Source organism: Diceros bicornis, chromosome 30 (assembly GCF_020826845.1).
Source record: "Diceros bicornis minor isolate mBicDic1 chromosome 30, mDicBic1.mat.cur, whole genome shotgun sequence".
Classification (NCBI taxonomy): Eukaryota; Metazoa; Chordata; class Mammalia; order Perissodactyla; family Rhinocerotidae; genus Diceros; species Diceros bicornis.
Genome location: NC_080769.1, coordinates 4646430 through 4671973, shown reverse-complemented (window position 1 = coordinate 4671973; position 25544 = coordinate 4646430). Strand labels below are relative to the sequence as shown.

General features: G+C 56.5%; 2 protein-coding genes across 3 annotated transcripts; both read right to left on the bottom strand.

Annotated features, from left to right (window-relative positions):
* Positions 1 to 8927: 8927 nt before the first annotated feature.
* On the bottom strand, positions 8928 to 22979 carry MAN2B1 (mannosidase alpha class 2B member 1). Of its 2 annotated transcripts, none has more exons than XM_058525625.1 (24): positions 22810 to 22979; positions 21988 to 22090; positions 21642 to 21815; positions 21132 to 21325; positions 20357 to 20489; positions 19949 to 20094; positions 19415 to 19531; positions 16949 to 17034; positions 16745 to 16865; positions 16588 to 16666; positions 16295 to 16404; positions 15735 to 15842; positions 15304 to 15420; positions 14465 to 14638; positions 13290 to 13387; positions 13091 to 13208; positions 11802 to 11920; positions 11613 to 11714; positions 11366 to 11453; positions 11103 to 11183; positions 10457 to 10684; positions 9822 to 9977; positions 9627 to 9729; positions 8928 to 9152 (listed from the first exon to the last, which is right to left on the bottom strand). In XM_058525625.1, exons 1-24 carry the CDS (start codon positions 22969 to 22971, stop codon positions 9037 to 9039), a joined length of 3033 nt encoding a protein of 1010 aa, XP_058381608.1. In that variant the 5' UTR covers positions 22972 to 22979; the 3' UTR covers positions 8928 to 9036. The 2 variants fall into 2 exon arrangements, with proteins under 2 accessions (XP_058381608.1, XP_058381609.1); XM_058525626.1 differs by having other exon boundaries at positions 16949 to 17031.
* Positions 22980 to 24108: 1129 nt separating this feature from the next.
* Positions 24109 to 25537, bottom strand: WDR83OS (WD repeat domain 83 opposite strand). The gene is made up of 4 exons (XM_058525623.1): positions 25395 to 25537; positions 25176 to 25281; positions 24589 to 24686; positions 24109 to 24496 (listed from the first exon to the last, which is right to left on the bottom strand). Exons 1-4 carry the CDS (start codon positions 25442 to 25444, stop codon positions 24430 to 24432), a joined length of 321 nt encoding a protein of 106 aa, XP_058381606.1. The 5' UTR covers positions 25445 to 25537; the 3' UTR covers positions 24109 to 24429.
* Between the last annotated feature and the right edge of the window lie 7 nt (positions 25538 to 25544).

Genomic DNA, 25544 nt, shown 5'->3' with positions numbered 1-25544 from the left:
ACAATTTGGGCTTGCATTAGGTGGAAAGTTCAGGGAACTGGGGCTTTGATTAATGATATCAGGAAATAAATGTACTTCTGTGATTGGGTATCTTAATCATTCTTAACTAAAGAGCAAGAAGAATGGAATGGGGCTAAAACTAATAGATGAAGAAGCAACAGTCAGTTGTCTGTGCCAGAATAGTGAGATGTTTGGTAATTTTTGTGGTTTGGACAATTTTCTTGTATAAACCAGGTACAGACATGATAATCACCTCATATTGGTCTTGTTCTGTCACAGTCAGCAAGTAAACCTGTGTGATGTGGTTATCTGTAAGATAATTTATATTCAACAGCAGAACAACATCGCCTTGATGTGAGCCCCAGGCCAGCACCCCAAGGCCTGTCTGGTGCTGTCTGTCCAGCTCCCACCTTGCAGAGTGTGCTCACTCTCTCTCAGGCACCATTTCCAATATTTTAGGGAAATTAACTCAGTACACATAGATTAATTCAGTAAAACCTCAGCAAGTTCTATAAAGTAGATATAGTTCCTATCTTATTAAAAAAGCAAGTGGGGTCAATAAATCTCAGTGAACTTCCAGTGGTCACAAAAGCTAGTAAATGACAAAGGACTGAATTAAAACCCATACCTTTTGGCTCAGAGATCATGCTCTTAATGCAATTCCAGTTTTGGAGCATCTCATCTGTGCCAGGTGTTCTAAGCCAGAAGTTGGCAAAACTTTTCTACAAAAGAGCCAGATAGTAAATTTGCTCATTTTGGCAACCTGTATGACCTTTGTCACAGCTACTCGATTCTGCCCTTGTCCCACTAATAAGTAGCCATAAATGTGTAAACATATAGGCATGGATGGTTCCAATTAAACTTGGTCTACAAATACTGGTGGAGGACCAGATTTGGCATGTGGGTCATGGGATGCTGACCCTTGCTATAGTCTGTAAACTAACAGATTACACACAAAAGTCACCAGGGCACTCTAGGCTTTTGATGTAGAGTCATGAAAAAGCAGGACTAAGAGGAGGTCTAAATTCTGTCGTCTTCCTCCTGCTTGAGATCTGATTTCTCAGTGCGTTGTGTGTCTCCATGCATGGGACACAGGACGAAGATAGAGTAGCAGAATATTACACACACAGTGATGTCAGCAGAATGGTGAGCTAGGAAGCTCCAAGCCCTTGTTCACCCACAGAAACACTGAGGGCAAGAAAAAAGCAGAAATTTCTGAAGCAACTTTGCAGAGTCTGGAAACAGTCAGAAGTTTACAGCAACGAAGTGAATGCCCAATCAAGAAAAACCCATCTTCAAATGGTGGGATAGCTTTGTGGCTTTTTTATTCACCCCTCCTGAACCTCTCCCCAGCATGATGGTGGCCTTGGTCTGGAAGCAGTGGCAGCCCGGTTCCTAGTTTCCTCCCTTGAACTCAAGGAAGAAGAGCAGACCAAATTATTGTGTGTGTCTGTTCTAACCTGTCTGGGGGATCCCTGAAGGACACACAAGGTGCTTGCCTCTGGTTCACCTGACTAGGAACTCAGGTGGGAAGAGCAGACTGAACAGCTTGTAAAAGCTGAAAAGTGACTGCAGACCTGCAGATGCCTGGGGCGAGAGCTTGTGGGTGGAGACATAGAGCTGAGGAGAAGTTAGAGGGAAACTCTCAGGGAAATTAGGACATTTAAAAGTATCTGTGTATGGGGGAATTGAGAAGGCCACTGTGTGCCCAAGCAAGATGCACACTCAGAAAAAGCTAAGGAGACCTTAAGCTTTCACTTCAGGCTGAGAGCAAGACTAGCTAAGTGTTGAAGGAGTGGCCCAGAGCAGAGCTCCTCTGCAAAGACTGGGAGAGCTCCTGACATTCAAGAAATTCTGTCAAAACATCAGCTAAACACAAGCTAAAGGAACAGAGACTTCAGGGATCACACACAAGGAATGGTGCTTGCAAAAATAGTTTGGAAAAGTCTTAAAACAGACTACTACAGCTTTCAACAATTTGAAAATAAAAGATTGCAAACCCTGGGAAAGGATAAGAGTTATCACATTAAACTCCAGAGTTATCACATTAAAATAGTCAACTGCCCGATTTTTAACAAAAATATCACAGGACATGCAAAGAAACAAAAATATGGCCCATTCAAAGAAACAAAATAAATTGACAGTCCAGACATCAGACTTGCTAGACAAAGAGGTTTTTTTTTTAAGAGAGAATAGAAAAACAATAGAGAAAATCAACAACACCAAAGGTGGGTTCTTCGAAAAGATGAACAAAATTGACAAACCTTTAGCTAGATTGACTAAGAAAAATTGAGAGAAGATGCAAATTATTAAAATAAGAAATGAAAGTGGAGACATCACTACCAATTTTACAGATAGAAAAGATTATAAGAGAATACCATGAACAATTAAACAAATAAATTGGATAACCTAGGTGAAATGGACAAATTCCTAGAGGCACACAATACACCAAAACTGAATCATGAAGAAATAGAAAATCTGAATAGACTTACAACCAGTAAGGAGAAGGAGTCATTAATCAAAAACCTCCCAACAAGAGACCTGATGGCTTCACTGGTGAATTCTACCACACGTTTAAAAAAGAATTAATGCCAATACTTCTCAAACTCTTCAAAAAATAATCGAAGAGGAGGGAACACTTCCTAACTCATTCTTATGAGGCCAGCCTTGCCCTGATACCAAAGCCAAACAAAGACACTACAAGAAAAGGAAACTACAGTCCAATATCCCTGATGAATATTGATGCAAAAATCCTCAAAAAAAGTTCAGCAGCATATTAAAAGCATTATACACTGTGACCACATGGGATTTATCCATGGATGCAAGGATGGTTGAACATTGAAAATCAATCAAGGGGCCGGCCCCGTGGCGTAGCGGTTAAGTGCGTGCGCTCTGCTGCTGGCGGCCCAGATTCAGATTCCGGGCGCGCACCAGTGCACCGCTTGTCAGGCCATGCTGTGGTGCGTCCCACATAAAGTGGAGGAAGATCAGCAGGGATGTTAGCTCAGGGCCAGTCTTCCTCGGCAAAAAGAGGAGCATTGGCATGGATGTTAGCTCAGGGCTGATCTTCCTCACAAAAAGAAAAAAAAAATCAATCAATGTAATATACAATATTAACAGAACGAAGGGAAGAAAATTACACGGTCATCTCAATTGATGCAGAAAAGGCATTTGACAAAATTCACCACCCTGTTATGATTTAAAAAAACACTCAATTAACTAGGAATAAAAGGAAACTGCCTCAACATAATAAAGGGGATATTTGAAAAGACCACAGCTAATATCATACCCTGGTGCAAGACTGAAAGCTTTTCCTCTAAGATCAAGAACAAGACAAGGATGGCCACTTTCATCACTTGTATTCAGCGTAGTCCTGGAACTTACAGTCAGAGCAATTAGACAAGAAAAAGAAATAAAAGGCATCCAAATTAGAATGGAAAAGGTAAAATTATCTCTGTTCACAGACAGCATGATCTTATATGTAGAAAACTCTAAAGATCCCACAAGATAACTGTTAGAACTAATAAATTCAGCAAATTTGCAGGATACAAAATCAACTTGCAAAAATCATTGGTGTTTCTATACACTAACAATGAAAGATTAATTCAAAAGAGAAATTAAAACAATTCCATTTACAATAGCATCAAGAAGAATAAAATACTTAGGAATAAACTAAACCAAGGAGGCAAAAGACTTATACACTGAAAACTACAAATGTTGCTGAAAGAAATTGAAGACGACACCAATAAATGGAAAAACTTCCTGTTTTCCTGGATTTTCTTGTTTTCGTGGATGGGGAGACTTAAGATGTCAATACTACACAAAGTGATCTACAGATTTGGTGCAATCCCAACAATGTTTTTTGCAGAAATAGAAAAAATCCATTCTAAAATTCATATAGAATCTCTCAGTACCCCAAATAGCCAAAATAATCTTAAAAAAGAAAAAGTTGGAGACCTCACACTTCCTGATTCCAAAACTTCCTCAAAGCTCTAGTAATCAAAACAGTGTGGCACGGGCATAAGGACAGACATACAGGTCAACAGAATAGAATTAAGAGTCCAGAAATAAAACCATACCTCTATGGTTAATTGATTTTCGGTAAGGGTGCCAAGGCCATTCAGTGGAGAAAGGACAGTCTTTTCAACAAATAGTGTTGAGACAACTGGATATCTATATGCAAAAGAATGAAGTTAGACCTTTATCTTGTGCCATGTACAAAAATTAACTCAAAATGGATCAAAGACCTAAATGTAAGAGCTAAAACTATCAAATGCTTAGAAGAAAACATAGCAAATCATTACATTGGATTTGGCAGTGATTTCTTGGATATGACACCAAAAGCACAGGCAGCAAAAGCAAAAATAGACGAGAAACTCTCTCACCTGAGGAAGAGTAACAGGAACCCTCAGTGGTAGCCAGTTGATCAGAAGTACCAGTGGCAACCTGAGACTTGCAACTAGTGTCTGAAGTGAGGGCAGTCTTGTGGGACTGAGCCCTCAAACCTGTGTAGTCTGATGCTAAATCTGCTAAATCCAGGTAGTATCCAAATTGAATTGAATTGTAGGACACCCAGCTGGTGTCCAGAAAATAAGAGAAATGGTAGGTAGTGTCAGAATTGGTTGGTGTAAGGGAAGAAACAGTTCATCTGGGCGAGGAGGTCCATCATGGTCTTACGTAGTAGGGAACAGGCCAGATTAGACAGGAAGATCTAGGAGACAATGAAGTCTCATGTAGGAGTGACCACACCTGACCAGCCAGGGAGGTTCAGGACAGACAGGACACCTTGGATAGGCCGGGGTCTCAGGTAGGGGCCTTGCTTGGAGGACCAGTACAGGCTCTTCAACTGAGCCACAACTTCATGTAGCAGGGACAAGACCAGGCAGGCCAGGCCATGGCCTCCATGTTCGGTGGACTGCTCTGGGGAGGTCCAGGCTGACACCCTGGTGGAGTCTTGTTCTCACATAGACGATACCAGGCCACGCTGGCTGCAAATGTCCAGGACAGACACCCCAGGCCAAGTCCCAGTCTCAGGTAGACAGAACCAAGCCAGGCCAGCCAAGAGATCTAGGATGCACACCCTGGCATCTCATATTGGAGGGACCAGGTCAGGCCAGCCAAGGTGGTGAATACGGGCACTGTGGCCAAACCAAGTTCTCATATAGGAGCAGCCAGTCCCAGATGGCCAACAAGATCCAGGACAGACACCCTACCTGGCCATGGTGATGTAGGGGGAGCCAGGCTGGGCCACTCATGGAGGTCCGGATGGACATTGGTGGAGCCATGGTCTCATGAAAGGGAGACTGTTTGAGTCTGCTTGGGCTGCTGGAACAAAATACCATAGCCTGGGTGGCTTAAACAACACATTTCTCATAGTTGTGGGGGCTGGAAGTCTGAGATCGGGGTTGGGTTCTGATGAGAGCTCGCTTCCTGGCTTGCATTCGGCCCCTTTTTCACTGTGTCCTCACACGGCAGAGGTGGAGGGAGAGGGGGAGAGAGCTCTCATGTCTCTTCCTCTTCTCATGTGGACATTAGTCCCATCATAAGGGCCCCACCCCATGACCTCATCTCACCCTAATCACCTCCCAAGGGCCCCACCTCCAAATACCATCACGTTGAGGATTAGGGCTTCAACATGTGAATTTGGGGGGAACACAAACATTCATCCACAGAGGAGACCATGCCAGCCTGCCAGGGAGGTCCAGGATGGACAAGCTGGCCTTAACACACCTTATGCAGGGCAGCTCCGGCCAGGGCGGTCAGGGATATTCAGGATGGAGACTCCAGCCAAGCCACACACGTGTGAGAGGAACCGGGCCGGCCAGCCACAGAGGTCCAGGATGGACACCACTGCAGAGCCACAGTCTCATGTGGGAGAGACCAGTCCAGGCTGGCCAGGGAGGTCCAGTTGGGACAGCTGGGTCTCTCGTAGGAGTGACCAAGCCAGTCCCCTGCCCTGGAGGGAGACTTAGAAAAATCTTCTGCAGGCATATCCGGTGACCAGGGAGTTTGGGAGAGGGCGCTCTGAGCTCAGCCTGGTCTCAAGTAGGGCCTTGTAGCTGGAGGCACCCCCACAACACCAAGGGTGAGTTAGAAATATTTGGGGGGATGCCTTCTGCAACCAAGCATCAGTTAGTACTGTGTCTGGTCCTGAGCTGCCCTCCCTAGACCTCCTGGATGGCCTGGACTGGTCCTCTACTTCAGAGCGGAACCCGGAACATTTGGGGAAGGCCGGTCCTAAAAGCAGGGCCCCCAAGACGTGGTGTGGCCAGAGGGCTCTTCACGAGCCTCTCTGTGTGGCCCAAGCCAGTCCCAACTTCTGGTAGGGGACTAAGAAAACTTTACAGGGGGCGCTTCCAGTGCTTGGGACCTGTCATGGGTCGAATTGTATCCCCCCAAAAACTCACATGTTGAAGTCCTAACCCCCAGCACCTCAAAACGTGATCTCATTTGGAAATAGGGCCTTTGCAGATGAGCTGCAGTCACTGAGGTCACCCTAATCCCTTATGACTGTTGTCTTTATAAAAAGGGGGAGTTTGGACACAGACACACACTCAGGAAGAACGCCACGTGAAGAGGAAAGCAAAGGTAAAGGCCACCTGTGACGGCCCACGCAGGTCCCCACAGGCGGAGGGGACCTCTGCGTGCCTGTCAGCCCGCCCCTGCAATTCCCCGATGCCGCTCTCCTCTGTGCGCAGTGACAGTCTCAGGGGAGCCCCTCCGGAGGCGGCGTGTGTCGCAGCTGGGACCACATCACTGCCCGCCTCCTGGCACTCAGTCTTGGGCCGCACAACGGGACCGGATCCCATTCCGCGGCGGCGGCCCCAGAGCTCCGGGGACGATATGAAAGCGGCCGCCAGGTGGCGCCGACAACCCCTGGACGGACCTGGAACCGCCACCTTGTCTGGGTGTCATTCCAACCGTGCATCTCGGCCTGCAGCAGCCAGGGGGTGGCCTGGTGGGCCCGGGACACCGTCCACGGAACTCCCTGGATGGCGGGGGCTGATTTCAGCCTGCAGAGGGGGACTTGGACATCTTTCAGGAGGCACCCCCAATGACCCGGCCCCACGTGGGACTGTGGCCAGCTTGGGGCGCCCTCCACAGGCCTCCCTGGCCGTCGGGGCTCAGTCTTCCTCTCCCAAGAGAACTTAAAAATACTTTGGGGACGCATAGCTGGTCAGCCAGCCCCACACGGGAGGGACCTCGGCTGGGCCCAGGACACCCTCCAAGGTGGTCCCTAGCCCACCTGGCAGCTGCCTCCCTCTAAAGGGGAGTTGGAAACGTTTTCCAGAGGTGTATGTGATGAATATGGCCCACGGGTGACCTGGACTGGGCCCAGAACACCCTCCCCGGGCCTCCCTGGATGGCTAGGGCCAGTTGCCTCCTCTAGAGGGAGACTTAGAAAAATGGGGGGAAGGGGGAGGCATCCAGCAACTGGGCCCCACAGGGGTCTGCAGGAAGGACTGGGGAGCCCTCTGAGCCCACTCCAGTGGCCCTCACCCTGAGGGGGACTTGGAAACCTTTTGGAGAGGCACAGTGCCAACACAGGACCACGGCCCAGACGAGCTCCCACCAACAAAGGGGGCGCCTCTGGAAACAGGGCCCTAAGCAGGCCCACAGCCGGCCTCTGGCTGCCCTCCTTGGCCTCCACAGCTGGCCAGGCTGATGCCGCCTTCTCAAGGGGACCTAGAAATGTGTTTTGGGAGAGCCTCCAGCGACCAGGCCCTAAGTGGGTGGACCTGGGGCACCCTCCCTGGGCCTTCCTGGTTGGCCCACGCACATCGTCAGTCCTGGCCCCACAGAGGCCATGGGTAGGCCCAGCCTCCCGACCCCTGACATGGGCATTGCTGCTCAGGGCCCCATGCTGGACAGCAACTGGGCTAAGGTGCCATTGGGCCCCCCCCAATGACCGGGACCCAAGAGCGACAACACCTGAGCCATGGCACCGGGTCAACTTGTCCAGCCCACGCAGGTGCCTCCCCTTTGGAGGGGCACATGGATGCGTTTTCAGCTGGCACCATCAGGTGCTTTGGGTCCAATACCAGGACCTGTGCAGAATCACAGTCTGGCCTGGGCGCCACCCTGAGTCTCTCTGGCTAGCCTGTGGCTGTCCCCACTTCCAAGGACACCTTAGAGAGGTTTACAGGGGTGCCTCCAGTGATAAAGCCCCACGTGGGACTGAGGGAGGACCCAGGGCCACCTCCACGGGTCTCCTGGGCCAGCCCAGGATAATGCCCTGGATTTGGATACATTTTCAGGAGATGCATGGACGACTGGACCCAAGATGCCATCCCTGGGCGCGCTGCCTGACCCAGCCCCATCCTGCCCCCAGAGGAATACTCATAAGCAATTTTGGTGGGCGCTTCCTATGACGGGCCTGACGCAGGACAGCAGACGGCCCTGAGGCACATGCCCCATATTACCCTGGCCAGCTCCACTGCCTTCCCCTTCTGGAGAGAAACTAAAGTTTTCAAGCGGTGCATCCAGCAACAGGACCTCATGTAGGATGGCAGCTAGATTGGGGTCCTTGCTTGGGCCTCTCTGTTCCATCTCTTTATAGGGAGAGACTTTGAAAACTTCTCAAGCGGCATATCAGGCCCCAAGCCCCATCTGTGACCTCATCCAAGCCCAGGGTGTCCTCCTAGGGGTTCCCAGCCAAGCCAGCCTCATGCCTGTCCCTCCCCAAGGGGGACTTAGAAATATTTTCCGGAGGCGCATCTGACAATCGGGCCCACACATCTGAACACTGGTCTCCACCTGGGCCTCCCCGGCCTCCATGGGCTTCAAGGGACCTGCACAAGGCTGTCCTGACCTCCCTGCAAGGCCTCAGGTCAAGGGTCAGCTAGGGTTTGCCGACCTTTCTGGGTCACAAATTCTATCACCCTCCAAACAAAAAGCCCACACTCAGTCACACCTCGACCTGAGTCTTGGTAGTAGCATTTTAATGGCTTTTCTTGGTGGCAGTGGCAGCAGCAGCAGCAAGAGGAGGAGGGGGCCCAGGTTCAGAAGGGGGCATCCTGCCACCAGGGCTCTGGTCTAGCTGTCCCGTTCCCATTGGACCTCGGCCAGGAAGGTGCGGATTTCCATGGGCTGCAGCGTGATGGTAGCGGGGTCCAGCCAGGAGGGAGAGGGATGAGGTGTGGGGCCTGGGCCTGGGGACATGCAGGGGAGAAGGAGAGATGGGCACAGACTTCCTCTGCCTCACCCCCCAACTGTGGACGTGGACGTGGCCATACGTCCTCAAATCTGTCCCCAGGGCCTCATTCCCAGACCCTTCAACTGCTTCCAGTGCCTGGATACCACCCCCAGATCCCCAAATTCCCTCCCCAATGCCTAGCAACGGCCCTCACACCCTCCAGCCCCACCCTGAGGACCGTCAAGCCAACACCAGGGGTGATGGACACTCTCCCCCCACCGCCAGAACCAGACACTGTCGGAAACTCTCAAATCTTATTCTGGCCCTGAACTCCATCCTCAAACCCTCAAGACCCACCGCTCGTTTGTTAGACCCACTTCAGACCCTTAAACCCCTAACCTGGATCTGAACACCTTCCCAGACCCTCAAGCTACACCTGGGTCCCGGCCAACATTCCCACACGGCCCCCAGCTCCCGGGCAGGCCCCCACCTGTATTCGTTGTCCACTGGAGCCTGGACGCGCGGGCCCGGAGCTGGTTGGCCACCAGCGTGGTCTCCTGCAGGTCAGTGATGGTGAAGGCCGAGAACAGGTCCTGCGGGCAGTGGATGGGCCAAGCTGAGTGGGGACAAGGAGAGGGGACAAAACCCCTCTCTCCTGTCGCCTTCCTCCCGCTGCCCTCCTCACCCTCAAGTCCAAGGTCACTGGGGAGCTCAGGTTGCCGCCCGGGGCCTCCCCTACGGCGAACTGGTGCTCCAAGCGCAGCAGCAGCGTCGTCGGGCCCCAGCGGGCCAATGTGAGCAGACGCACGGAGGGCGGCAGCTCCCGGCGCAGCCCCGAGAACTGCGGACAGGGGACGGGGCACGGGGCGGGGCTGAGCACGCAGGGGCGGGGCTGGGACGCGGAGGGCGGGGCTTAAGGGAGAGGGGCTCAGCCAGGAAGGGGAGGCCTGAGCCAATGAGATGGGGCGGACCCAGAGACAGGGCAGCGCCAGGTTGGGGGCGGGTCCGAGCCCAAAGGGCGGGGCTGGCCGAGGGGCGGGGCCGAGCCTGGGTGGGGGCGTGGGGAGGGCGGGGCCGAGGTGGGGAGGCGGAGGGGCGAGAGCGGCGGCTGCGCCAGGAGCCAGTCAAGGCGGGATGGGACTGGGCCGGGGCTGCCCAGCTGACGGCGCTGAGCTGAGGGCGCGGGACTAGCCTTCGGCCTCCCCAGGACGAGTTAGGGGCGGGCGAGGTGGGTCCCGGCTATGCCAGGGAAGACCCGTTCTCGCTCCCCGCCGCAGGCTTCATCCGGGTCCTCTCTCTGCCGGCCCCTCTGCCCCTCACCTGCGTGCGCGGGGCCACCCCGAGGTGGTAGGGGGCGCCGCCACCCCGGGCCAGCACCACCTGCGGAGCGAGGACCTCTTTCTCCGCCTGTAACCGGTGTCCGGCGGCCGCGGTCCGGGCCTTGTCCAGCAGCACGAGGTGGCGCCCTCGCACCCACACCCCAGACCCGTTCTCCAGCAGCGGCTCCCCCACTCCGCGCGCATCGTCTCTCAGCAGCCGTCGGTGCACCTGCGGGGACAGTGGCCAGGAGAGGGCGAGGGTCCAAGTTCTGGGCCAGAATTGGGTGAGGGCTTGTGGGAATTTAAAGAGAAATTGAAGAGTGGGGAGAAAAGATGAGGGTCTGGTAGGGGGGACTCCAGCAGAAGGAGGGATCCCGCCTAGCAAGGGCCCAGGCAGAAGAAGGTAAGGATCTAACTGGGGCATGGAGAGGGCAAGTCAGGGCCTGGAGGGGGGACTGGGTAGGGATTGGATAAGAGCGTGGAGTAAAAGTCTCACATAGAAATGGGGGTCTCAGCTTAGTGGGGACCACAAAGGAGGGGTGCACCTCGCAGAGAACTGGGACAGAAACCGTCTTCAAGTTCCAGCAGGGGGCCAGGACAGGATCTAGTGGGAGGCCCCTCGCTTAGATGGAGCTCCGGCCACTCACCATGAGCTCTATGGAGCCATCCCTCAGGCTGCTGCCCCCCTGGGAGCGGTCGGTCAGCACGGTCAGCTGCATGTTCCCATCCTGGGGGCGAGGGGTGAGAGTGAGGGGCCACACTGCCAGCCAGCCCCGGCCCCAGGCAGGCCCCACTAGGGATGCTGGAGACCGCCAGGGACAGCCAGGAGATGCTAAGAATGAGAGGTGACCCCCACTCTGTAGAGGGCTGTCAGGAAGAGGTGGGTAGCAGGATGGGGGGGGGGGGGTACCGTGATGTAAATGCGGCTGTTGACTGGATAGTAGTTTCCGGCCACTGGCTCAGTCTGGTTCAGCTTCCAGGTGGGTCGATAATCCCGCCTGGGGAGGCGTGCGGTTGGGTCAGGCCCCGGAGCCAGCTCCCCCACTCCTCACTCCCCCTCCATCCTCTCCCTCCCACACTCATATGATCAGCTGATGCCCCCACCGCCCCTGGGCCCCACACACCACAAACCAGCCCCGGTGCCCCGTCACCCCCACCTTCTCTCCAGGATCTCGCGGCCATTGCTGTCTGTGTAGAAGAGTCCTTTTGTCTCCAGCGCAGTGTCAAAGCGACTGATGATCTCCTTCCCCCAGTGGTCACTACACCCGAGGGGATGGTGAGGTTGTGAGCCTCCCCCACCTCCCCTCTGCCCCGCCCCCATCCCAGTCCCAGCTTGAGCCACTCACCCCACAGGGATTGGGCCCACCGTCCACTCCAGCTCCAGGTGCCGCCGTCCCGGGTACAGGCGCACCACCTGGGAACACCAGGCTGAGAAGTTCTGGTGCACCTCCTGCACCAAGGCCGTCTGCGGGCACACAGGGGTGGAGACCAGGTGTGAGCCCACACCTGAGCAGAGGCGAGCCCTGGAAATGCCCACCCCTGCCAAGAACCGCAGAAAGGCCTACATCAGGGTCAACCCCGCCTGCCTCCCCAACCTGCCTCGGGGGGATGCCCACACTTCCCACCTCAGTCATTGCCACAGTTCTTGAATGTGGCATACATGCCTGCTCCCCAGCACTACCCCATCTCTTAGAACACGATTCTAGCTTGGCAGGTGGCTACTGGAATACAGACTGTAAGGTCCAGTCTTCCCTGAGGCTACCATGGTCTGCCCAATGGAAAGTGATCAAAGTGGTGTGAACAGCGTTCCTTGCCCCTTTTCCTCTCTCACTGGCTCAAATGCAAATATGATGGTTGGAGCTTGAGCAGCCGTCTTGGGCCAGGAGGTAGAAGTTGAATGTTGAGGAATGCAGAGCAATGAGATACAAGGGGCCCAGATGACTGTGGAACCACCCCACCTGCCCTGGATGGCCCAGCCAGACTTTCTGTTAGGTGGAAAGAGCTTCTATCTTGTTTTAGGCAGTTAATTTTGGTAACTCTGTTACTACAGACAAAACTATATTCTAATACAGTGACCCAGGTGTGCAGAAGTTCACCTCAAGGGGAATCATGTCAAATGTGAGTCTTGCCATTACCTGCCCCATTCCTGCCCTAAGAGGAAACATCAGTGGGAGGCCCTGGGAAGCCCTCCAAGTGTGAGCCCGTTTCCAGCCAGATGCATCCTCAGATGCTCAGATATCCACCCTCAGTGTGAATCACCCCAGCTCTATCCCAGTGTGAACTCTCAAATACCCGCCCCAGATACAATGCCCTCCTACCACAGGTCCTGGTGAACTCTTCAAGCAGCAACAGCTGGCTCTCCCCATTCGTGGGCCAAGTGGGAACACCCCGCCCCCAATTTCAAAAGCTAAGTGTAATCCTCACACCCACAGCAGACATAAACGCCTTTCTATGTGCTTCCAAGGCATGACTGTTGACAACCAGCCATGAGTATCAGCCCTGTGGGAGGATCTTCAAGTAGTCCCTCAGGTTTTAGCCCTCTTATCTGATGGAGAGGTAAATCCTTCCCCCACTCCCACCCCGCACGGGGCACACCCCCCCTCCCAGACTCCACCCCTGCTTCCCAGCCCCGGACCTTCACCAGGCGGGTCTGAGCCCAGTGCCTCACGGGCAGCGGCTCCTGTTGGCTGGGTCTGAAGATGTAGGCTCCTGAGGCCTGAGTGCTTAGGTTGTTGCCTACGCTGGCGTTGTACCTGGGCCGGGGCAGGTGAGCGTCAGGGGAGGGACCCCAGCTCCGCTCTCGCCCCCTCCCAGGCCCGGCAGCCCTCCCTCACCAGTAGAAGGCTTGGCGGACAGGCAGCAGGAGCTTCTGGTCCAGGTTCTCCAGCTCCACCAGGAGCCCCGTATAAGGGTCAAACCTAGCCCGGAGGTACTGGGCAGAAAAGGGTGGGCAGTCGTTAATGACCATCCCTTCAGCCATAGCAGAACCCAGGAGTCACCCTTCCCTCCTCCCTCTCTCTCTCTCCCTCCTCACACCTGGCCCCACCAGCAAATCCTAACAGCTCCTCCTTCCTCCTCATCCTCAATCTGACCGCTTCTCACCACCTCCACCGCCGGCCCCTTCCTGGGCTCCAGGCTTCCGCGCTCGTCCCCCACAGCCTGTTCCTCCCGCAGCCGCCAGAGGGCGCCGGTGACGCCCCCGCCCCAAGTCCCATCCAGCTCGCCTGCTCGGAACCAGGGCTGACTCGCGCATTTGACACAGGAACCACAGTGCCATGACCCAGGACACTTTTAGGGGCCCACGGAAATGTATAAATCTTCATTTCTTTCAGAATCAGAAGAAAACTTGAATGTAATGAATCTATTCTATAGTAATGACTCTATTATAATGAGGCCTGCCTTGTTAATATTCATCTTTACACCCACGCCATCGTGAAATATAATTTTTAACATTTTTTTATGAAAGAAGGGACCCACAAAGGCAAATGGACTCACGACAGTCTTAATGCAGCCCTGTTCCTCCCATGGCTCCTTCGCAATAAAAGCTGGAGTCCTCCCCTGGGCCCTCAAGGCTCGCACGGTCTGACCTATCACCTCTGCCTCACACTCTGTTTCAGCCACGCCGGATTCCTTGAACACCCAACACCCTCCTGCCTGAGAGCTTTTGTGTCTGCTGCTCCCTGCCTGCCAGGATCCCTCTTCCCCAAATGGCCACACAGCTCCCTCCCTCAAGCCTCTGACACTCCCCACTTAATTTGCAAACCCCTACCACCATCAGCTCTGACATAGCTGCCAAGTGTCCCCCATGATCACAGTGCGTCCTCACAACAGCCCCGGGAGAGGACACTGAGACTCAAAGGAAGCCAGTCACTCACTCGAGGACACACAATGGATGACTGGTGACCCCAAATCATGAACCCAAGCCCCACTGACCCAGAGTCCATGTAGCTCACAGTGACACCTCAAATTTGTCACCAGGGCAGGGAAGGGGATCTGAATGGGGTCTCACCTCATTTTGGATGACCAAGACACGGGACGAGGGCTTCTGGGATCTGGGCTGGGGCGTGTAGGCCTGGGGCCTCTGGCTAGGCCCCTGGGTGACTGAGTAGATGCTGAAGCCCAGGGCAGGCACCGAGGCAGAGAAAAGCAGCTCCTGACTGTCTGAGCTGGGAAGTGTCACCACCTCGAGTAAGGGAGGAGGGAAACCGAGTCAAGAGGCTGTACTACACATACAGAGCGCACAGACAAGGAGGGGCAAACTCCAGGGGGAAGGAGTCCAGGAGGGGGAGAAGAAATTTAGGTGTTGGGTGGGGGGATGGAGGTGTCAGGAATGCTGAGTTCAAGACTGCAGAGAAGATTCATAAGGTGGAAACCAATCCACTGGGAGGGGAGAGAAGTGAGGGAATAAGTGGGGGAAGAGAATCTTGAGGCAGGGGAGGGAGGGAAAGACAGATTCTGTGGGGAGGAAGAAGTTCGTGGGAAGAGGCCTTCTAGGATGAGGGGAATACTCACACATAGGAAAAATTTCAGGGGAGATATTAAAAACGGGAGATACTCACTGGGGGGGTGTTCCCAAGGGGGTGTGATATTAAGGGGCACAGGGGGAAAGTATTCAGAGGAGGAAGAGAGAGTGACGGCCTAGAGGTATTCATGGAGGGGCAGGTAACCATGAAGGCAAGATACCCAAGAGAGGGAGGAGTCCATGGAGAAGGTATCCGTGGAGGGAGATAATCCTGGGGGAGGTGTCCATCGGGGGGAGGGAGAAATGCCCATGGGGGAAGGTGTCCAGGGGAGAGGTAATCATAGCGGGTAGTAGTCATGGGAGGAATAGTTGTCAAATGGGCTCACATCGCTGGGCACAACTGTGCCACTGGGGTCCCTCACGAGGAAAACGTGTTTGCCGACCGGCAGCCGCACCATCCAATCCACTTTCCGTCCCAGGGGGTTATAAATGGTCACCTGGAACTGGAGTGGGAGTCAGAGCGGGCACGAGTCACAGCAGGCTTTTTGCAAACCCACCCACCGTGTGCGGCGACGTCCCTGGGTGATCCGAGCCCCCAGGTGGTGCACTGGTCTCCGTCCTGCCCCAGTGTCACTGTGCCCCGAGTGACCTCACCCTACAGCGATCCTCCAAAACAATTCAGCAACCGCCCCTCAAGAGCCCATCAGCCCAAGCCCCGCCTCCTCTTCGCCCCTTGGTCGCCGGGTTTCACTCGCTCTGGTCCTGCCCGATGAGACCCGCCTCCCGGCCCCGCCCCTCCAGCCCCGGCCCCGCTCACGCTCTCCGCCGTCTGGCTGAGCGGACAGACGCTGACGTTGAGGTCGCGGCAGAACTCGAAGTCCTCCTTGGAGCCGCTGAGCCGCGCCAGCGCGTTGCTCAGGAGAACCTGCGGAGGAGCGTATAGGGATGGGTTCACTCTGCACGCCCACCCGGAGGCCTCCCACCTCTGACCCCGCCCCATTCCTGTCTGCCTCTCCTCAGCCTTCGACCACCCCCGTCTCCGCCCCTTCTCTTTCAGGCCCCGCCCCTTCTATCTCCGCTCCCACCTACAAGCCCCGCCCACGAGCTCTGCTCTACTCCACCCCGCTGCCTTCGACCACGCCCCCTCCAGTATCGGCCTCCCGCTTCCAGGTCCCCTCCCCTTCCTGTCTATGTCCCGCCTCTCACAAGCCCCGCCCCCACGAGTCCTTCCAGGCCCTGCCCCGCTACCTCGACCCCGCCCCTTCCCATCTTTGCCTCCCCACCTACCTTCGACCACGCCTCATCGCTGCCCCGCCCCTTCTCTTCTAGGCCACGCCCCTTACCGTCCCCGCCCCCTCCAGGCCCCGCCCCGCGCACCTCGCAGGGCCCCCAACCGGCCGCCAGCTGGCGCGCGTAGTCGTCGGCCACGTGCTGCCGGGAGGTGCCGCTGACCGCGTCGTGGTGCTGGAGGACGGCCATCGCCTCATCTGCCGGCACACAGTGAGCCCGGTGGGGTCTCCGCAGGACTCTCGGCCCGGCCCCAAGAAGACGCGACAGGTCACGTGCGGGCGGGCAGGGTTCTTAGGGGGCTTTAAGAAGGGACTCGAGGGGGCGGCCGAGGTCTGGTGTGCAGCTTCAGCCCCGCCCCCGTCCCCTCACCGGACACCTACTGAGGGGTGCACTGTCTCCCGAGCCATAGGGTCCCACGTTGGCCGCCGGACCCGCCAGCGCCTCCAGCTGGTTGCACACCTGGGGGGGAGGCGGTATGTTGGGCACCGGGCCTGTCGGGACCCCTGGGCCGCCCCGTCGATCCCGGCGCCCACCCACCTGCAGGAAGTTGTAGCTGAGGCGCTCGTAGCGTTTGAGGGCCGGCCGGCTGGAAAAGTAGCCGGTCCAGAACATGTGGGGGCCGTCGGCGTAGGGAAAGAAGTCATCTTGTTTCACTGACCTGCCGCGGCAGAGGCATCGAGGGCAGGGTCAACAGCCACAGGGCATGCCAGCCCCCCCAAGCTCCCCAGTCCCCCCGAATACCAGGTGAGGTTGGCCTTGTTCAGCTCCCAGAGGTAACAGGCGGGAGTGGAGTAGAGAACATTGACGCGGCTCCCGTTGGCCTGCTGCTGCGGGGAGGTGTGCGGGGGTGAGCCCTCGGGAGACCACACCTTCCCGGGGCCCACGGGGTGCAGTCCACACTCACACACGTGCACACATTCACGCATCTGCTAGCTCCGAATCTCTTCATACACGTTTTGAGTGCAAACCAAGTGTGAAAAGGAATTTGGGTGGAAGCTCAAGATTACCATCCTGGAAAGAATTTCAGGGATGCAAGAATAAACCTGAAATTGTACTAAAGTTTTTAAATAATTCTAATTTTATCATTAAAAACTTTCATGGAAAAACTAAGTGTGACATTATAGGGCAGGAATAATCATTTCTCAGCACTGTCACGTTATTGCCAAATGACACAATTGTCATAAGGAGTGGAGGCTCGCTTTCAACTGAGGGAGATGGAGGAACAAGACGGTGACCTCCTCTGTGAGGAAAAGGATGTTTTTTCTGCTCATTTTGTGTCCCCAGTGCCTAATACACAGTAGGTGCTCAATAAACACTTGAGTGACTGAGGGGAAGTGCATGGGACTACATGCCTTTATGTGCATACACACATCTGCACCCCTGCACAGTCATATACACAGTTACACACACACACACACACACACACACACACACAGTGTTCACCTCCCCCCAAAAATCACTCAGTTCAATAAGCTCTGGACTGCAGACACAATGTGGAAGTGGAGGTCAGCCTTGCTCTCACGGAATTCACAGCCAAGTGGAGGAGAGACAATGAACAGAGTCAGCTGTCACAGTCAGCCTGGACATGGCATCACAGGCATTTGTGGAGACAGGTGTGAGCAGAGGACAGAACAAGAGCTCTGCCTGAGGTTTGGTGAAGGCTTCCTGGAGGAGGAGGCATTGCAGCTGGTGTCTTAGAGGAGAAGCAGCAGGTTTTCAGCCCCAAATACTAATAATAGACAACACCTATAATACTTATTATTTCCCTGGCACTGTTCTATGGATCTGTGCAGACGAACTCATTAACATTTACAGCCCTGGGGCCAGCCCGGTGGCATAGGGGTTAAGTTTGCACGCTCCGCTTCGGCAGCCTGGGGTTCGCAGGTTCTGATCCTGGACATGGACCTACTCACTGCTCATCAAGCCATGCTGAGGTGGCATCCACATAGAGCAACTAGAAGGATGTACAACTGTGACATACAACTATCTACTGAGGCTTTGGGAGGAAAAAAGGAGGAAGATGGGCAACAGATGTTAGCTCAGGGCCACTCTTCCTCAAAAAAAAAAAAAACATTTACAGCCCTATCAGGTGAGAACCACCATTATGCCCATTTTCTAGATAAAAACACGAAAGCACTGAGTGCTTAGGAACATTTCCCAAGGTCACAGAGCCGGTAAGTAGCGAAGCCAGGATCTGAACCATGGGACTGTATTTCCAGTAAGATGGAGTGGGCGAAGGAGCCATCATGGCAGGAGAAAAATCACGACAGTGTGACATCCTGCAGCCCAGGAACACAGTATTTGCAGGAGGAAGTGGTCAAGGTGTTGAAGGCTCCTCAGGGACCAGGGGCACGGGGAGGATGGGGAAATGTCTTCTGGAAGGCCCTTGGGGACGTCCCTGGGAGCTGTGTTTGGCGAAAGCAGTTCGGAAAGCAATTGGTGAAAGCAGGTGGAAGGTGAGGACATAGAGATTGTGCTGGTAGACAACTCTGAGGACAGAACTGATGGAAGGGACGTCTTAGCTGGGAGAGGGGAGATGAGGTTCTGTGGGAATGGGAGAGTGACTCCCGCCCACACAGCCGCAGGCCACTGGCAGGGGCCACACCAACACATCCGTGGTGGGCAGAATAGCGGCCGCCCAAAGATGTCCATGTCCTAACTCCCAGAACCTGTGACTATGTTAGGTTACATGGCAAACGGGAATTGAGGGTGCCGAGGGAATTAAGTTTGCTAATCAGCTGACCTTAAGAGAGAGAGATTATCCTGAATTATCTGGGGGCCCAGTGTAATCACAAGCGTCTTTAAAAGTGGAAGAGGGAGACGGAAGAAGTGAGACAGAGATGTGGCGATGGAGGCAGGGTCAGAGAGCTGCTGTGCTGCTGGCTGTGCAGAGGGAGGAAGGGGGCCATGAGCCAAGGAATGCAGGTGGCCTCTAGAAGCTGACAGGGCAAGGAAGCTTTCCCCTCGAGTTTCCAGAAGGAATGCAGCCCTGCCAACATCCTGATTTGTGCCCAGTGAGACCCGAGTCATGCTTCTGCCCTACAGAACTGTCAGATGATATACTTCTGTTGTTTTAAGCCACTAAGTTTGTGGTCATTTGTTAGAGTGGCCAGAGCAAACTAAGCTGGCGCCCTCAGCTATGCACGTGACCCAGGTGCGGCAGAGCAAGCACACACACGCACGTGCACGCTGGGCGGGCACACTCACCTGGGCGTTGACCAGCTGGATGAGCTTGTCCAGGTTCTTGAACCACATGTTGGCGTTCTCGTACTGGAAGTCGGAGCCCATGGTCATCACGGTGTGGTTGGTGCGGTAGTGCTGGCCCTGCAGGCAGGATGCGGGGTCCTCAGGCCGGGTGTCCTGGGCCACCCCTGTGTGCAGCTGTGTCCTGGTACATATGTGGTGGGGAACGTGGGTGCACATGGGGGGGGTGTGGAAGTGTGTCATGGGGGGGTGTGTGGAAGTGTGTCACGTGGGAGCAGAGGGAAGCAAATAAAAACAGCCACAAGTTGTTGAGTAATTCTCCCGGGGCGGCGCTGTCTCACGGGGGGGGGGGGGGGGGGGGGGGGGGGGGCACGCACGCATGGTGATGAAGGGGCCCCGCACGCCTCTAATCAGGAATGCGCACGAATCCCCGGAGGGCACGGTGATGGTGAAGGGAACATTACCTTCCCCTGAGGGTTATGAGGTGACAGGGAATGGCTGGGCCGTGGGAAGAGCCGGGTCCGGGCACCGGGTTACCTGGGCGGCGGCCAGCTGCAGGAAGTAATCGACCAGCTCCTTGGCGTTGTATTCGGGGCTGCGCGGGTCCTCCACGAAGGGCTTGTCCGCGCACAGCGTGTCCCAGCACAGGTACTCCGGCGGGTTGTAAATGTTAGGGAGCACGCCTGCGGGCCGCACCAGGCTCAGGGGTGGCCCAGCGCCCCAGGCCTGCCCTGAGGTCTGGCCATACCGCCGGGGACTTCAGAATTTGGGGGGGCCCTATGCAAAGTGCAAATGCTGGGCCCTTGTTCATCAATTATTAATTTCAAGACGGTGACGGCAGAGTGTAAAGGCAAGCTCAGAACCCTGCTGAGCGTGGGGCCCTGTGTGACTGCACATGTCGCACGTGCCGTGCGGCTAGCCAGGCCCCCCCCCACACGCCCTTACTGGTGAAGAGGTCGGCGGCGGGGGGCTTCAGGCTGGCGCTGGCCCGCCACACCTGCTCCATCTCCAGCTTGTCCATCCGCACCGTTTTGTCTTGATAATCCAGGCGCCCGAAGAAGAAGCCGTCAAAACCCATCTGGGGAGGGGCGGGATGAGGAGGGTTCGGAGGGCAGAAAGAATAAGGGCCCAGCTCTCACCACCAACAGCAGCCCCCTCGGCGTGGGAAGGGCGGGTCAGAGCACAGGTGGAAAAGCAGGTCTGAAACCAGGGGCTTCTCCAGCTCATTTCGGAGCCCGGGGAGGGTCAGCTCGCCCCGCGGGAGAGCCGGCAGGGGGCGGGCCCAACGCTAGGCCACACCTCCACCTGCCCCAGCTCGGAAAGGGGCCTGACTCAAGGAGAGCGTCCCCCTTCCGCAGCCTGAGCATGGAAGGGGTCATGGCACAGGTCATGGAGCCGGGTAAAAAGCAGGGCAGACCTCCCCCCGCCACCCGCCACCCGCCCTGGGGAGAAACCAGGATCCTAGCAGACGGGGCGGGGCCCGGGAAGGGGAGGAGCCAGCTGGAGCGGGGTCAGCCTGGGCTGGGGCAGAACAGGGCCGAGGCCAGAGAGGAAAAGGACTGGGATTCACGGCTCACCCAAGAGGCAGGGGCTCAAGGGACAGCGGGCCAGGGGACAGCGCTTGGCCCCCGTGAGCTTGCAGGGGAGGGCGGGGCTTGAGTGGCCGAAGGAGGAGTCAGAGCAAATGAAGGGGCGAGGCCAAGAGGGGTCGGGAAGGCACCTGCGCGAACAGCGAGGCCTGCTCGCGAGAGTGGCCGAAGGGGTCGATGTGCCAGGCCACACGGGGGCGCCCGTCGCTGCCAAACGTGTCCTCCAGGAAGCGCAGCCCTAGTGTCATCTGGTCTATGATCGCTCCGTAGTGGGTGGCCGCCTCATCGTTCATCACCCAGCCACCGTTGGCAAACTCCAGACGCCCTGTGTGGGGAGAGGCAGAGGCTGGGTCAGTTGTCAAGGCCAGGAGTGGAGACGGGGTTGGTGATACACGGGATGAGACCACCTGAAGCCAGATATGGAACAGAGGGCCCCCTGAATGGCAGGCCTCCCAGAGAATCCACTGGAGGTGGGGCCTTGCAGGATGCATAGGAGTTCTCCAGATAAAGGGAAATTCCAGGCAGGCGGAGCCACATGCACGTACGGGCTGTGCATGGCAAGATAAAATCTCAGAAGCCAGGGTGGCAGAAATAGAAGTTGGGCTGGGCTTCCTCTTTTCACTTCCTTGGGGCCGGCTCACCCTGGCGCACCAGGTCCCGCACTATTTCCTGTGTTGCGTTTGTCTGCTGGCGCCACCAGCGGGAGAAGAAGGAGATCTCCACGTAGATGAAGCGGCGGGTGGGGTCCGCGAGCAGGGAAGAGATGACCGAGTCTAGGATGTACTGCACACCCGCGTGCTGGACGTCGTTCTGGACTGTGGGCACAGGGGCCAGGCAGTCAGGGACCAGCGAGCCAAGGGGACACCCCTAGACGCACGAGCCCAAGCTTGGCATTGCCCCCACCCTCATGTCCAGGGCCCAGAAAGGACTGGAAGGGCTCACAGGGGCCCTGGGAGTCCCAGGGTCAGTCCCCACCCCTCTACTCACTGCCGTAGAAGTACTGGTCCACCGTCTTGAGCCAGCCCACGTCGTCATGTGTGTGGGCCACCAGGTGCACGTTGAGCATGTCCGGCTGCACCAGGGGGCACCTCTGCATAGACCCCAAACACACACGTGCCCTGTCAGTAACCCCAAGGTTAAGAGTCAGGCTGGGGTGGGGGTGAGGGGGCACAAGATAAGTCTTGATCTAGCGGCAAGGGCCTCAGAGAGGCAGGGCCGGGCCCTCCCAGGGAGGACACAGAGTTGTGCTCACAGACACAACTCCCACTTAGCACAAGCCCTCAGGGCTGCTCTCATTCACACCCTGGGGAAATAATCATAGTGGTAGCTAACGTTGGTTAAGCATCTGCAAATACCGAGCAGCCCCCCTGGGGGTGGGGGCAATATAATCTCCAGTTTTCAGATGAGAGCACTGGGGAAAAGAGAGAAGTGACTTGCCCAGGGTCACACACCCAGGAAGTGGAGGAGCCAGGCTGGAACTCCAGGCGGGCTGACTCCAGAGTCCCAGCTGTCAACCAGTCCCCCCTACACACACACAGCTGCTCACACACAAACCCACACGCCCAATCACACAGTTAAGTTCGTGAAGTCCAGAGGCCGACCCACGGAAGCAGGGAGGCAGGTACAAACAGTCCCATGCTCAGACACACACCACCAGACCTCTCACCGACACAAAGCACGCGCTCAGACCACACTGTCATATTAGCCGCCATTCACTGGGCACCCACAGAACAGGCCCCCCACACCTCGGGACCCTACTCGGGGCTTCACTCCGGCTCGTGTACATTTCCGCTCGCGGGCCCCGCTCACCTCGTATCCCGCGGCCCGAGCGCCGGGCGCCGCCTGCAACAACAAAAGAAGGAAAGAGAGAGGCAGGAGCGGTGGCCGCAGCGCGCGGGAGCTCGTCCAGCGCCCCGCCGTGCCCCGGCCGCCGCCCGCGAGGACCGCCGAAGGCCTCGCTTGTGCGCCCATGGCTCCAGCTCCGCCGCCGCCGCCTCCGGGGGGTTCCCGGCCGGCTAAGGCAGGGCAGAGGCCCGGCCCCCAGAACCCGGCCTGGCCAATGGGCGCCGCCGGGGGCGGGGCCAGGGCGGGGCCCGGCGTGTCACCGGACCCGGGCGCTAGTTCTGAGTACCTCCGGGGGCTCTAGGAGCGTAGGGAGGCGCAGGTCGTGTCCCACCCTCGGGGTGCTGGTTTGGCCAGAGGAGTCTTTTTTTTTTCTTTTTTGTGAGGAGGATCAGCCCTGAGCTAACATCCATGCCAGTCCTCCTCTTTTTGCTGAGGAAAACTGGCCCTGAGTTAACATCAGTGCCCATCTTTCTCCACTTTAAGTGGGACGCGGCCTCAGCATGGCCTGACAAGAGGTGCATCGGTGCACGCCCAGGATCCAAACCTGGGCCGCCAGCAGCGGAGCGCGCGCACTTAACCGCTATGCCACGGGGCTGGCCCCCATGGCCAAAGGAGTCTTGAGCGTCTCGCCGCCTACGTGTGGCCTCGGAGTGCCCTTTTGTCCCTGTGGGTGAAGAGATCTCAAATTTCCCGAAGGGTACGGGGCTTGCTAGGAGGTGGAGTGTGTGCATGGGGTCCTCGAGTATCCCGTTGACCTTCAGGGCTAGGGGTCTAGGGGGACCTAGCTGGGCTAGGAGCAGAAGTTGATGGGGGCCCAGTTCTGTCCTGTGAGGATTGAGACGTTGGGTCAAGGAACTGCCCTTGGAGTGCTGGGGACGGGAAGCATCCGGCCTGGTTTGATAAGACACTGGGGTCCTCCAGTGAGGAGGGAGCCTGACACGTGGGGGAGGACTCTGTCTTTCATGCCTTTCCCAATCCCTACCAGTCCGTCCAGTTCGCTTATGTGACCCCGTTTCTCTGATAAGAAAACCAAAGCCCAGATTCCTCAGGTCAGCAGGGCCATCTGCTGAGTTGCCAGAGGGCAGGGGTCACTGTCCTGTACCCGGCAGCTGACTTAAAGCATGAGGCTTGTGAAATAGACAAGTGAACTACCAGAAGGCTCCAGCCTGGGGCCCCTCCCCAGGCCTGACTGAGTGGAGGAACAAGCCCTGCCCCCTAGGAAGAGCAGCCCCAGTGCACAGAAGAGAGGTTGCAGAGAACAGCCAGAATGCAAAACTTTATTATTAACTGGTTTCAACAAGAAAACGAGTGGATACACCTAGAAACATGGACAGCATCTCGCCCAGCAGCAGGCAGGGTGGGGAAGAGAGGCAGGACGGGTGGGCCCAGGGTATCCCCTCTCTGCCCCAGCAGAAGTGGGATCCCAGGGAAAGGCCCAGGCTCCCCCATCCAGCTGCGGGCCCTGAGACTACCTCACCCAGAGAAGCCCAGGTCAGCAGCTGAGGGCAGGAGGCTGAGCAGCCAAGGGCCAGGCCTGGGGGAAGGCAGAGAGAGGGGTCCAGGATGTAACCCTCTAGGCTGACATCACCAGGGGGGCGTCATGGGCTGAGGGTTCTGCAGATACGACATCACCACGGCGGAGATGGACAGCCTGAGACGGGAGAGAGTGTCAGTCCAGGATGGGTAGGCTTGGGGCCCCCTCCCCTTCCTCGGGAGTCCCTCCTTCTCTAGGACCAGCCTCACATGAAGCTACTCATCATCTGCTTAGTGTCCTCAGAGCTCCGGGAGTTGGCGAAGCTGATGAAGGAGCAGTAGACGGCCACCCAAGCGCACCACTTCAGCTGGGGAAAGGTGGGTGGATGGGTGGGTTAGCTCAGTGCGAGGCAGGCAATGAGCCTCCAAAGGGGCATTCCCAGGCACCGGTTCCAACCCACCGCTTCCACCTGGTGCAGCTCGGACCTTGCCCTCCAGGAGTCCCTCCGTCCCAGCCCCCCAGAGCCTACTTCAAGTACCCGGTTTCTGATCCTACTCCGCGGCCTAAGAAGACTAGTCTTTGACATATACCATCATGCTAAGCACCCCAGCCTTTCTCCACAAGTCCCCTCCAGATTCTTTAAAGTCTAGCATGCCCCTCAGACCCACCGCCCACGTACCCACCCTGACCCGGACCGCCGGCTTCCCCCACGGCCCTTTCCCCGTTCAGCGTCACTGGCCCCGCCCCCGGCCAGGCTCAGGCCGCGCCCCTTCGGCGCTGGCCCGCTTCCTTCCGAATCCGCCCCCGGCGCAGCTGTCAGGCAGAGCAGCGCCGGAGGACACTCAGCCGCGCCCACCTTGAGCATGAGGCCGCACATGCTGAAGATCATGCCCAGCAGATTCATGTAGTCCGGCGTCGGGTCGTCCAAGGCGGGGTTACACTCGCTCGGCGGTGGCTTGTACCTGCGGCAGGCGCAAGGGTCAGGGGGCGCAAGTCGCGCCCCCGGGATGGACAAGCGCTTCCCTGGGCCCCGCCCCACACCCCAAGGCCCGTTCCCATGACGCTGGGTCCTCACCTCAGCACTTTGTTCGGTCTCCGTGGGTCCGACATGCTGTTCATGGACATAGCGACTCCGAGGTCGCGCCTCTTCCGCAGCGAGAGTTGCAACTTCCGGCGTGGAAACGGAGGGTGGCTTTTAGAGTAACACCCGCAGCCCTCGCGCTTC